This window comes from Petaurus breviceps, unplaced genomic scaffold, assembly GCF_028583685.1.
Source record: "Petaurus breviceps papuanus isolate PSGF00001 unplaced genomic scaffold, PetGlider_PUasm1.0 91133, whole genome shotgun sequence".
Lineage (NCBI taxonomy): Eukaryota > Metazoa > Chordata > Mammalia > Diprotodontia > Petauridae > Petaurus > Petaurus breviceps.
Genome location: NW_027187419.1, coordinates 98,098,333 through 98,111,474, shown reverse-complemented (window position 1 = coordinate 98,111,474; position 13,142 = coordinate 98,098,333). Strand labels below are relative to the sequence as shown.

The window sequence follows — 13,142 nt, the reverse complement described above, 5'->3', positions numbered from 1 at the left end:
GCTGGATATGTGGGACTTGAGTTCAGGAAAAGTATTAGGATTGTAGATATAGATTTGGGAGTTATCTGCTATGTAGAGGCAATAAGTAACCCACAGGAGCTGGTGAGATCACAAAAGAGAAGGTATGATGAGATTTAAGAGACCCCAGGCCCTAATCATGAGTGATACTCAACGTTTAGAAGGTTGGAGGACAGAGGTGATTTTCCAAGGAAAATCGTGTGGGAAAAGAATCTGGAGAGAAGTGTCATGTCTCATAGAAAGAAGCCGAGAGGAGGGAGTATCCAAGGAGACGGATAGCTTTGTCCAAAGCTACAGAGAGGTCAGGAAGGATGAGGGCTAAAAAAACACTATAAAATTTAGCAGTTAAAGAACATTGGTAGGGGCAGCTAGGTGGCACAGTGAGTAAGAGCTCCAGCCCCGGAGTTGGAGCACCCGTGTTCGGTTCCGGCCTCAGACACTTAACACCCACACAAAAAAAAACTAGCCATGTAACCTTGGGCAAGTTACTTAACCCCAATTGCCCTCCAAAAGACAAAAAAATAAAGAACATTGGTAAAGATAGTTTTATTAGTATGTAGAAGCCATTGAAAGGAACTGAGGAATTGAAGGTAGAACAATTGAAGCAGTGGATGATTTTTTTTTTCCTAAGAGATTGGATGTGAGGGTGAGAAGTGACTTAGGAAAATAGTTCAGAAGGATGGCAGGGGTAAGTAAAGGTTAAGGATGAGTGTTTTTGTAGGCAATGGGGAGTGAGTGAATAGACATGGTCAGGTTTAGGAAGATAGAGAACTTGAATGATGGAAAGAGAAGGAATCAAGGGCACTAAATGGAGTTGTTGGCCTTGGCCATGGCCTGGAGAAGAGAATGGGGGCCAGTGTCAAGGGGGTGATTAGCAGGAAGGTGCTTTTGTCAGATGGCCTCAATTAATTCAGTAAAATAGGTAAGGCTGACTGCTCTGTTGAGGGACAAGGGAAGGAAGTATAGGAAACTGAAGATAGAAGAGGTTTAGAATAGCCTCTGTGAGGAGTGTGGTAGAGTGTTTCAGGGAAGAATAAAACTATTCCGTGTGTGTGTATATATGTACACACACATACATTTACAATAGAGTATATACTGTAAGGGCCCAGTTGAAATAAATTTGTAGTGGATTCAGTAGGCATATTTGTGTGACTTCATTTAGATAAGAACAGATTTTGAAAGCCTTAAGATTATAGTTACAATTTTAGTTGGCACATATCTTTAGAAATTTTAGAAAATTTCTGATTTGTATCTTAAACCCATAACAGGCTTGGTGTATAGTCAGGCACAACTCTTTCATAAAACAAGTTTAATTGAACTAGTATTCTGATCAGCCAATGTGTAATGTCTCTCTTCTTTTTCAAATAGGCTGAAAAGAAGGTTAATTTAAAGCAACAAATGGAAGATGATTTGGAATATGACAGAGAGACTGAAGTTCTTGCTCTTGAAAAGGAGAAGGAATTTAAGCAGTATGCAAGAGAAGTCATTGAATCTGAATCTAAGTTAACAAAAAATATTTACCCTCTGTTAAGAGCTGTAAAGTTTGGTCCGGGAGGTGGCCGAGGACTACCTTTTAAAGAGAGAGGTGGAATCAGGCCCAGTTATCAGTCAAGGGATTTCTATGGAACCCAGCTCCCTAGTTATGCCTCTAGGAGACCAGTGGAAGGTGATGGTATTGGAAAGACTAAAGGAAGACTAGGTTTTACATGGTAGAAAACAAATTTTATTTTTTCATTTTAAGGAGGACTTTGTCTCAAAATTTTAATGCAGTTAACAGAAGAGGTATTTTCACTGCGTATGTCATTGAATTACAATTCTACTTGTATAAATAAAATGACTGTTCATTGAAATACTGCTGTTCTGTGTATGATAGTGATGAACTGTTCATGTTATACCTTGAAACATGAAGCCCTTAATTTCATTATTCTGAGTCAGATTCTTTTAATTCAAGTAGCTTCTCAAGTAGAATAGGAATCAATGTAATAAATTGTTTGGAATCCTCTGAAAGGCCTTTATATTAAAAAAAAACAACAACTCCCATACATTATGACAAGAGCTGGAAGTACTGTTTGGGTAACTCCAACCTTTTTTAGGCTTACATGCAGAATTAAATCAGGATTGTCAATGATTGGTTGATAAACTTTCTCTCCCTCATGTTGCTTTTTTTTATCTTTTGGTATAAACTTAGAATGGCTCTATGGGTAATGGGGGAGGAGTTTAACGTTTTAAATGAAGAATCTGGTGTGAAAACAAAATATATCAATAAAATTTCAAAACTAAAGAATGAAAAAATCTAGAAAATCATGGTAATGTTAGATCATTCTGTTTATAACTGTGGCAAAGGGATGAATTAATCAGCTATGACTTCAGTGAAATAAAATTAACTTGATTATGTAAAACTTAAAAAAAAAAAAGCTTTGCACAATGAAAAGCAATATACCCAGAATAAAAAGGAAAGAAGATAGTGGAAGGAAAAAAAAACACCTTATGCTTAAACACTTCTAATAATTCTGACATCTGAAATTCATAATAAATCAATGCAGATTTAAAAAAGCAAAAGCCATTCATTCTCCCATTAGATGAGTGGGCCAAAGATATGAATAGACATGTTTTTGAAAGTTCCTTTAGAAAGCATTCCAGTTCTTGCCTCTGTTGTCCTACATGCCTATGATTATCTCATCTCTATCTATGACAGTCCTTCACTTGAAGACCCAATTCAGGTGGTTCCTCCTCTGGGAAGCCTTTTCTGATCCTGTAGTTAAGAATCTCAGTTTCTTGAAATGGTCTTTCCTCAAGGGTAGGGATTATCTTTCATTTTTTTATTTAGTCTTTATATCCTAGTGACTTTTGAATTTAATTGAATTAAAAACTATCAGCCATGAAAAAATTTCAAAATATTTAATAACCAGACAAATGCAAATTAAAGCAAACTGAGATTCCACTGATACGCATCAAATTAGCAAAGATAAGAAAAGACAATATTCAGTACTGGCATGACAGTGGTAAAACAAATTATCATAATGATGTTAAGAGTTAAAAATCTTTTTGGAAGACAATGGAATGATCAATAATAATATAATAATACATTCCCTTTGACCCAGTGTTCTCACTGTTGGGCTTATAGCCCATGGTGGTTGACAAGAAAGTCCTCCTTTCAAAAGCAAAAATATTCTTAGTAACACTGTTTTAGCAAAAACTAGAAATAAGTGAATAGAGCACCAGCCCTGGATTCAGGAGGACTTAAGTTCAAATCCAGCTATAGACACTTGACACACTTAACTAGCTGTGTGACCTTGGGTAAGTCACCTAACTCCAATTGCCTCACCTTCCCCCTTGCAAAACAAAAAAAAAAGGAAAAAAAATGGAAATAAACTAGAAGGCCTACTATTAAGGAATGACTAAACAAACATACATTTAATGAAATATTACTATCATAAACTATGAAGATGAAAAATTGAAAGAGATACGGAGAGACATGAAGTGATGCATAATGAAATGGAAACAAAATTATATGTATCTGGTATATACATTTGTGTCTGTATATGTGTACTTATGTAATGTATGTGTGCATACACATATAGATATTATTATACATAGTATATATACATATAGTGTATACGTACACACACACGCACATATATACAAATTGACTATAACTATGTAAATACGATGTCATTTAACCTCTCAAGTTAAACTCTGGCAGGCAACTTATTGCAAATTGCACAATCTGTGTTGGTGGAGGGGGTGTTTTTCCACAGGAATTCTCTAAACCAATGAAATCCGAGGTCTGGTTTGAAGAAACCCACAAACAAAACTATTTTACGGGAGAGTTTTCCATAAGGAATCACACTAACAAACAGGATGATTTTGTTAATACCTGATTAAAGTGAATGGACATAACTTTTTTTTTTTAAAACAATAACAATTGCATGCTTATATGTGCAAATCATTTATTTCTGCATTTTGGTTTTTCTTAATTTTTATTTTGTGCTTGTTTGAATATTTGTACTTGCCAACAGAAGTAAAAAAATAAATATTCTGATATAAAGATTAGTTTGAGCACAGAAAGGAAACCTTGGTTATCCTGAAATTTATTTTAGAGGCAACAACAGTCTGGCTCCTCAGAACAGTTTCTCACTGTGATTTACTCCCATTTCTTTCAACTGAAGAATTGTCATATGCAGCAAGATTCCACTTGGCAAGAAACATTTGTAAGATTTTTATCATACCATATTCAAGCAATGCGATTTGTGTTTCTTTTAATTATTTAATTTTTTTTTTGCTTTTTTTATTGGAGGGCGGAAGACAGGGCAGTTGGGGTTAAATGACTTGTCCAAGGTGACACGGCTAGTTTTGTGTTAAGTGTCGGAGGCCGGAATTGAACTCAGGTCCTCCTGACTCCAGGGCCAGTGCTTTATTCACTGCGACACCTAGCCACCCCTGTACGACTTCTTTTTTACAATAAGATCTTTTCCTGATGCCATCTACCACCACTGTATTCTCCCTTAAACTAGTGCAAAACGGTTAAAACCAACTCACAGCATGACAGATTTTGGAAAGCATATGCAACATTCTACTTCTATAGTTTTCTAATTGCCTTCTCCTCTCCCTTCCCTCCCCCCTTTCCCTTCTCTATCTGTCCTTTCTCTTCTCCTAGCTTCTCTTTGCCTCTCACTGCCCCCTCCACTTTCCCATCTCTGACTGACTCCGTGTGTGTGTGCTACCGTCAGGTGAGAAAGTACTAATACTGCAATTAAAAACAAAAATCAAAACTTATTTTGAACAGGAAAACTCCAACTTCAGAAAAACATTAGAAATATAATAAAAATAAACTTAAATGAATAAATTTAAAAAGAAATTTTATGATCTCTTCCATCCCTTTACCTTGTTGTCTTTCTGTACTTATAAAAAACATATCTAGACAACATATGTTGTATTCTGGTTTTCATCACATTCTATATACCTTTACATGTTTTTTTCTAAACATTATCACTTTATCACTATTCTATTACATCAATATGTTACTATTTACTCAGCCATTCCAAAACCAGAAGACATATTTCCAGCATTTCTGTATTACAAATAATGTGATTATAACCTCAGTGTCTTTGCGCTGGCTGTTCCCCACGTCAGATTCTCGAAATTCCTACTTTAAGATTCAGATGAAGTGCCACCTTCTACATGGATTCCTTCCAGATATTTCCATCCTCAAGTGCCATTCCCCTACAACTATCTTGTTTATTTTTATTTTTATGTACAGGTCTTCCCTGGCTAGACTGAAAATTCCAGGGGCAAGGATGTTTGACTTTTGTCTTTCAGTGCTTAGCAGAGGGCAAGTGTTTAATAAACACTCATTAAATATGTACAGTTTTGTAGATGGGTCTTTCATTCCTTTAAGTTTTATCCATAAAGTATATTTCCAGTGATGGTATCATAAAGTCAAAGTATACAATAAATTCCCTAATTTACCTGTACACCAAATTATCAAGCACCAAAACTACACACCAATTAAAATTTCATCATTAACGTGTTTTCCTGCAGCCACCAACATTGTTTTTTTAAATCACTTTTTATCTTTGCCAGTTTAATGGGTGTGAAAGGCATTACTTCAAAATTGTCCTAATTGGCATTTATTAGATTACAAATATGTGATCTTTCGTAAATTGTTCATATATTTTTTATCAGTCACCTACTGGGAATGTGGTGTGGTTCTTGTATTTCTATCAGTTCTTTGTAGGTTCTGAACATCAGAGATAACAGAATCTGAGTTGGAAAAAGTTTATAAGCCATGAGGGAGAACCCATTCCCCAATGAGGAAGCCCATTCCACTTTGGGAATCACTTGAATCGTTAGGAAGTTTTTCTTAATAGCAAGCCTAAATATGATTCCATGATTTAGCTCAGTTTTTATTTTGATAAGTTTTTTTCATTATATGCTCCAGAGATTTTTTTGGTTGTTTTTATTACTGTCAGAGATTTGTTTTTAGCTGTATTTAACATTCAGTGTTTCCTCAGATTTTTAAACCACTTAATTCAAGTTATCCTTCATTTGTGGGCAACTGTTAAATGTGTTTCATGTTTCTGATATCCTAACTAGTAGAGTTCTTCCCCTCCCCCCCCTTACTCCTCTTAGACTATTTTTTTTTTTAATTAGGGTTTTATTTTCTTTGGTGATTTTACTTTTCTTTTTTATTTCTAGAAATTGTTGCTTTTGGTTCTTTTTGTGATGGCAAAGAATTGGAAATTGAGGGGATGCCCATCAGTTGGGGAATGGCTGAACAAGTTGTGGTATATGAATGTAATGGAATACTAATAAGAAATGATGAACAGGTGGACTTTAGAAAAACTTGAAAGGACTTGAATGAACTGATGCTGAGTTAAATGAGCAGAACCAGGAGAACATTGTACACAGTAACAGTCACAATGTGTGAAGACTAACTTTGATAGACTTATCTGTTCTTAGCAATACAAGGATCCAAGACAACTCCAAAGGACTCATGATGGAAAATGCTGTCCACATCCAGAAAAATAACTACGTAGTTTGAATCATATTATTTGCTCTCTCTTCTTTCTTTTTTTGTTTCTTTCTCCTTTTTCTTTTTTTTTAAATTCAATTTTTAATTTATTAATTTGTTTGTTTCCTTTTAGTTTACAGGATTCAATTCCACAATTCCTTGAATTTCACATTTTGTCCCCCTCCTTCCCCTCCTCCCCATGGCGTCTTATAATCAAGTATAGGATCTGTAAATACTTTCACATTATACAATGGTCAGGTTATAAGGATGGATTGTACCAGCTGGAATGAAAAATGGTAAAGAGGACATAAAATCAAATAAGAGAACGAAAAAGATCAGGTATTTTGCTTCCACCTGGATATAAATTTAGTTCTTCCTAGTTCTTTCTCTGGATGCACGTTTTTCTCTCCATCATGCGTCTTTTGGGATTGACTTATATCCCTGCATTGTTGAGAAGAGTCCAGTCTATCAAAGTTGGTCATCACACATACGTTGTGTCTGTAATTGTGTACAAATTCCTCCTGGTTCTACTCTTCTCACTCAGCATCAGTTCTTTTAAGCCTCTCCAGGTAAATATGAAGACCGCCTGCTCCCCGTTTCTTATAGCGCAATATTCCATAACATGCATATACCACAACTTGTTCAGCCATTCCCCAATTGATGGACACCCCCTTAATTTCCAATTCTTTGCCACAACAAAAAGAGCTGCTATAAACATTTTTGTACGTATGGGTCTTTCTCCCATTTCTATGATCTCTTTGGGATATAACCCTAGGAGTGGTATTGCTGGATCAAAGGGTATGAAAGTATTTATAGCCCTTTGGGTGTTTCTCCTTTTTCATGTTTTCTCCCATTTGTTCTAATTCTTCTTCACAACATGATTAATGTGAAAATAGGTTCAATATGAACATATGTGTAGAACCTATATCAAATTTAAGCTATCTTGGGGTGGGGAGGAGGGAGGTCAGTGCAGCGTGGACTTTGGGATCTGGGAATTCAGGAGTACAGTCCTGCCTTTGCCCCCAAAGGGACATGCGGCTGAGGCATGGGGGACATGCAGCCACTGCCACATGGCTGCTTCAGAGCTCCTGGTCTGCAGATTGTAGGGGGACCAAGCAACCAGTCTGAGGGTTAATTGCTCTTGTTTTACCTGCTTGGATCTGTCTGGGGTGGAGGTCCTGGGGTTCGTGACCAGTGTGCCAGAGCTTGTGGAGGCTTCTGAGAGGGCAGGCAATTAACAGCTCCAGCAGCTGAGAAAACCCCAGCAATTTGGGACACAGCTCCCCCCTCTGGTAGCAGAGTCCTACTGTGGCAAAAAGCTCAAAAGTCAAGTAATTGAGTGGCAACATGAGCAAGCAAGGGAAGCAAGGCACAGAGCAATCTGACTTTACACTCCTATTTTGGGGACAAAAAGGATCAAAGTATGGAACAGGAGGAAGACAACATAGTCAGAACTCCTGCACCAAAAGCTTCCAAGAAAATAATAAGCTGCTTATAGGCAAAAGAACAGCTTCAGAAGGATTTTGAAAACCAAATAAGAGAAATGGAGGAAACATTGGGAAGAGAAATGAGAATGATGCAAGAAAATCATGAAAAGAGAGTCAACAACCTGACTGAAGAAAATAACACCTTAAAAAATAGACTAACTTAAATGGCAAAAGAGGCTCAAAAAGCCAGTGAAGAGAAGAATGCCTAAAAAAGGCGAATTTGCCAGATGGAAAAAGAATCTCAAAAGCTCATTGAAGTGAATCATTCTTTCAGAATTAGATTGGAGCAAATGGAAACTAATGACTTTATGAGAAATCAAGATACTATTAAATAGATCCAAACAAATGAAAAAATAGAAGGCAATGTGAAATATCTCATTGGGAAAACCACTGACCTGGAAAATAGATCCAGGAGAGATAATTTAAAAATCATTAGACTACCTGAAAGCCATGATCAAAAAAAGAACCTAGAAATCATCCTTCAAGAAATTCTCAAGGAAAATTGCCCTGATGTTTTAGAACCAGAGGACAAGATAGAGGTTGAAAGAATACACCAATCACCTCCTGAAAAAGATCCCCAAAAGAAAACTCCTAGGAATATTATAGCCAGGTTCTGGAGTTCCCAGATCAAGGAGGAAATATTACAAGCATCCAGGAAGAAAAAATTTGAATACTGTGGAAATACAATCAGGATAACACAGAATCTGGCAGCTTCTACACTGAGGGATAAAAGGGCTTGTGCTACCTGGCTGCCCCAAGAATCACTTTCTACATGAGGACTTTTCTTAATCCCAGTTGATAGTTTCCTCTCAGTATTACCTTATATTCATTTTGCATTTATACATATAAAAACATAAGTATATGGTAAGTACATATTATCTCCTATCTCTCTCTATCTCCCTTAGAATGTAAATTCCTTCAGAGCAAGGATAATTTCATTTTATATTTTATCTCCAGATATCTGACTTCCAAGTCTTAGGTAAAGTCTTACCTTCTGCAAGAAACCTTTCCTAGGGGGTGGCTAGGTGGTGCAGTGAATAGAACACTGGCTCTGGAGTCAGGAGGACCTGAGTTCAAATGTGGCCTCAGACACTTAACACTTACTAGCCATGTGACCTTGGGCAAGTCACTTAATCCCAATTGCCCCTCCAAAAAAAAAAAAAGCAAAAAAAATGTATTTGAAGAAACCTTTCCTAGTTCCTAGTCTTTATCAATTTTAGTGCCTTCCCTCAGAGATTATATTCAACTGATTCTGCATATCTTTTACATATCTTGTACATAACTGTTTGCATGTTGTATCTCCTATTAAACTTCTTGAGAGCAAGGACCATTCTTTGCACCCCAGTGCTCAGCATAGTGCCTGGCACATAGAAGAGGCTTAAAAATGCTTATTGATTTAACATAGTACAGTGCTGGGGCACATAAATACCTGCCCGTTGACAGTAGAAACTATTTTGGGAAGTATGACCCGGGAGTAAGAAATTAAAGGAATCAAAGGCTTGTAGACTCCACAGAAGCCCCATGCTTATGGAACATGACTTTCTTCAAGGTAAGAGTCAGGAGGCTCTAAATGTGGCAAGTATCAAATTATATAACAAAAAACAAAGTGGATTATATCTTGATGTAAAATTACTGGTCACTGATATAGAAGTCATTTCTTTCCTTTTTTTGGAGGGGGAAGGGCAGGGCAATTGGGGGTAAGTGACTTGCCCAAGGTCACATGGCTAGTTTTGTGTTGTGTCTGAGGCCGAATTTGAACTCAGGTCCTCCTGACTCCAGGGTCAGTGCTCTATTCACTGCTCCACCTAGCCATTTCCTAGGAGTCATTTCTTAAAAAGCTGCCTGGATAGTTAGATTATCAATTTGTTAACATGTTAATGAAAAATAAAACATTTCTTAAATGCAAAGCACTCAGGATACAAAAGGTAACACAGTCCCTTGCTTTCAAGGAGTTCATGTTCTAATAGTGGAGACAGCACACACGGAAGGCTACAGCTGCAAATCATATGGAGAGTTTCATGGTCCTTAGGGTACAGGTGTCAATGCCTCTTCTTTAATATCACTCCTACCAATAAAGTATCAGTTTTAATGCTGAAGATAAAAATCTGTATCATTTTAAAAGCTATAATAATAAAAACAAGAAGGTGTTGTGTGAATTAATTCCAACCTGACCCATTTAACCAAGCTTAGTGCTGAAAAATGGGAATTGGTAAGAGAACATAAATTACCACTATCTATCATTATTTCCTAAGGATGTTTAAGCAACAGAAACTATTCACAACAATAAAGGGACAAAGAGCGTAGATACTGACTTGGCTGTGAACACAATTTCCTTGCCAAAGGAAAGATATGGCAGACAAAGGGAACACTGATACAAACTGGTTTGCAAAATATTATGGAGGAGCATGGAAGAAGATGAACAAGAGTCATCCCATAAAAATGCAATCAATAAGCAATTGAAGAGCAAGTTTATAAAAAGCTTGGCAAGAAATCTAGTAAAGTCATATCATTTTTTGATTATTTAGGAATGAACCTGGCAGAGGAAAAGAAGAAAAAACAAAACCTTTCAAGATTCTGATAGCACTATTGGGAGTTGTGAGAAGACAGGTATAAAGGCTGAGCCAAGATGGCAGAATAAAAGCAGGAAATTGTCTGAGCTCCCACTCCAACCACCTCCAATACTGTTGGGAGCCAAAGAGGCCTGAGCCTGGACTTCAGATAATTACCTTGATATCAGTGGACCCGAATATGAAAGAAGTCTTTGAGATGCGACTTTTCACTAGGTTAGCTCCTGAGTTCTTTTGATATGGGTTGCATTTAAAAGGATATTGTTTTGAGTTCTGAGACCAACAGGCTATATCCCAAGACTTTAGTTATTCAGAGCCAAAATATTTGATTCAGCACTCAGGTATCTTTGGGTGGTCATTTTGGGTGGTGATGTCTTTTGAGAATTGCAGCTTTGGCTTTGAAGTCTGCTCTCAATTGTATCCATTTATGACTGTGGCTGCATTAGCAGGTACCTGAGGCCTAGACCAAAGGTCTTACCCTAAGACTTTAGTCTCCTAGATAACAAATCCTTATCAAATTATCTAATCTGTGCTACTTCCAGGATACAACAGACTAGGTAATGATTAGAAAACTTGAGTCCTCTTCCTTCCTCTCTTTTGCTCTATAAAAACCTTATCCTGAGAATCAATAAATGGAGTTCATCTTTCTTCCTTGAACTAGCCACATGGCCTGGTCATTTCTTATTCACGTCTCCAAATCATGCTAAGTGCTGGACACTGAGCAGCCCATGGCACCATACCTGTAAAATATGACTCTAAACAAACTTTAGAGCTACAGAACCCACAAAGTGACAGAGAGAAACAAATCTCCTGCTGAAGGTAGCCCAGCAGGCCGACAGGAAGGGGCTATCACACTGAGATGGGAGCCAAGTGCAGTTGGTCCCAGACCCACAGAAGCTCCAGCCAGCAGCACAGATCCGCTGGAACAGACTTCAGACGAATGAATCACCAGCAGCTGCGGTGGTTTCCAGATTTCTCAACCCATAAATGCCAAAGGCAAAGTAAAAGGTCAGTGGGGAACTCTGTTGGAACTGGGTGATGGAAGAAGGGTTAGGCCCCTGCCCCTGGGGTGAAAGGTGGTGGAGACACAGCAGCTAAGGCTGCTGCAGTGTGGCTGCCTCTGAAACTCCTGGCTTGCAAATTGTAGGGGGACCAAGTCACTATTCAGAGGGTAATCACTCTTGCTTTGACCTGCTTGGATCTGGGTCGCTATCTTGGGCAGTGGTCCTGGGGTGTGTGGCCAGTGTGCCAGAGCTTGGGGTGTCTCTAGAGAGGGCACCTGCCTCAGACCTCTGACAGCAGTTTGGGACAACGTTCTTTCCATTCTGGAATGGTGGCAAAAAGAACTCAAAAGTCAAGTAATTGGCTAGCAAGATGAGCAAGCAGAGGAAGCACAATTACACCATATAATCCTTTTTTGGGGACAAAAAGGGATCAAAACATGGAACCAGAAGAAGACAATGACGTCAAAATTCCTGCATCAAAAGCTTCCAAGAAAAATATGAATTGGGTACAGGCCATGGAGGAATTCAAGAAGGATTTTGGAAATCAAGTAAGAGAAATGGAGGAAAAATTGGGAAGAGAAATGAGAATGATGCAAGAAAATCATGAAAAGCAAGTCAACAGCCTGCTAAAGGAGACTCAAAAATACACTGAAGAAAATAACACCTTAAAAAATAGACTAACTGAAATGGCAAAGGAGGCCCAAAAAGAAAATTTGCCAGATGGAAAAGGAATTTCAAAAACTCACTGAAGAGAATAATTCCTTCAAAATTAGATTGGAGCAAATGGAAGCTAATGACTTTATGAGAAATCAAGATACTATAAAACAGATCCAAATAAATGAAAAAAAAAATAGAAAGCAATGTGAAATATCTCATTGGGAAAACCACTGACCTGGAAAATAGATCCAGGAGAGATAATTTAAAAATTATTGGACCACCTGAAAGCAATGATCAAAAAAAGAACTTAGAAATCATCCTTCAAGAAATTCTCAAGGAAAATTGCCCTGATTGTCTAGAACCAGGGGGCAAAATAGAAATGGAAAGAATTCACCAATCATCTCTTGAAAAAGATCCCAAAAAGAAACCTCCTAAGAATATCATAGCCAAATTCCAGAGTTCCCAGGTCAAAGAGAAAATATCACAAGCTGTCAGGAAGAAACAATTTGAATATTGTGGAAACACAATCAGGGTATGACAAGATCAAGCAGCTTCTACATTAAGGGATCGAAGGAGCTAGGATTAAAACCAAGAATCACCTACCCAGCAAAACTGAGCATAATGCTTCAGGGGAAAATATTCAATGAAGTAGAGGACTTTCAAGCATTCTTGATGAAAAAAAACAGAACTAAACATAAAATTTTGTTTTCAAATTCAAGAAGCATGAGAAGGTAGACAGGAAAAAGAAATCATAAGGAACTTATTAAAGTTGAACTATTTACATTCCCACATGGAAAAATGATAATTGCAACTCATGAGGCTTTCCTCAGTATGAGGATAGTTGAAGGGAATACATATGTACACATACATACATATATATATATATATATGTATG

General features: G+C 37.4%; 1 protein-coding gene across 2 annotated transcripts in view; it reads left to right on the top strand.

Moving 5' to 3' along the window:
• Positions 1-9,218, top strand: part of CFAP210 (cilia and flagella associated protein 210) — a 34,789-nt gene extending 25,571 nt beyond the window's left edge. The window contains exon 9 of one of the 2 annotated variants that reach the window (XM_069080164.1): positions 1,387-9,218. In XM_069080164.1, coding sequence (XP_068936265.1) covers positions 1,387-1,731 — 345 coding nt within the window. In that variant the 3' untranslated portion in view covers positions 1,732-9,218. The remainder of the gene's footprint in view (positions 1-1,386) is intronic. The other variant, XM_069080163.1, reaches the window with a different exon arrangement.
• Positions 9,219-13,142: the final 3,924 nt, after the last annotated feature.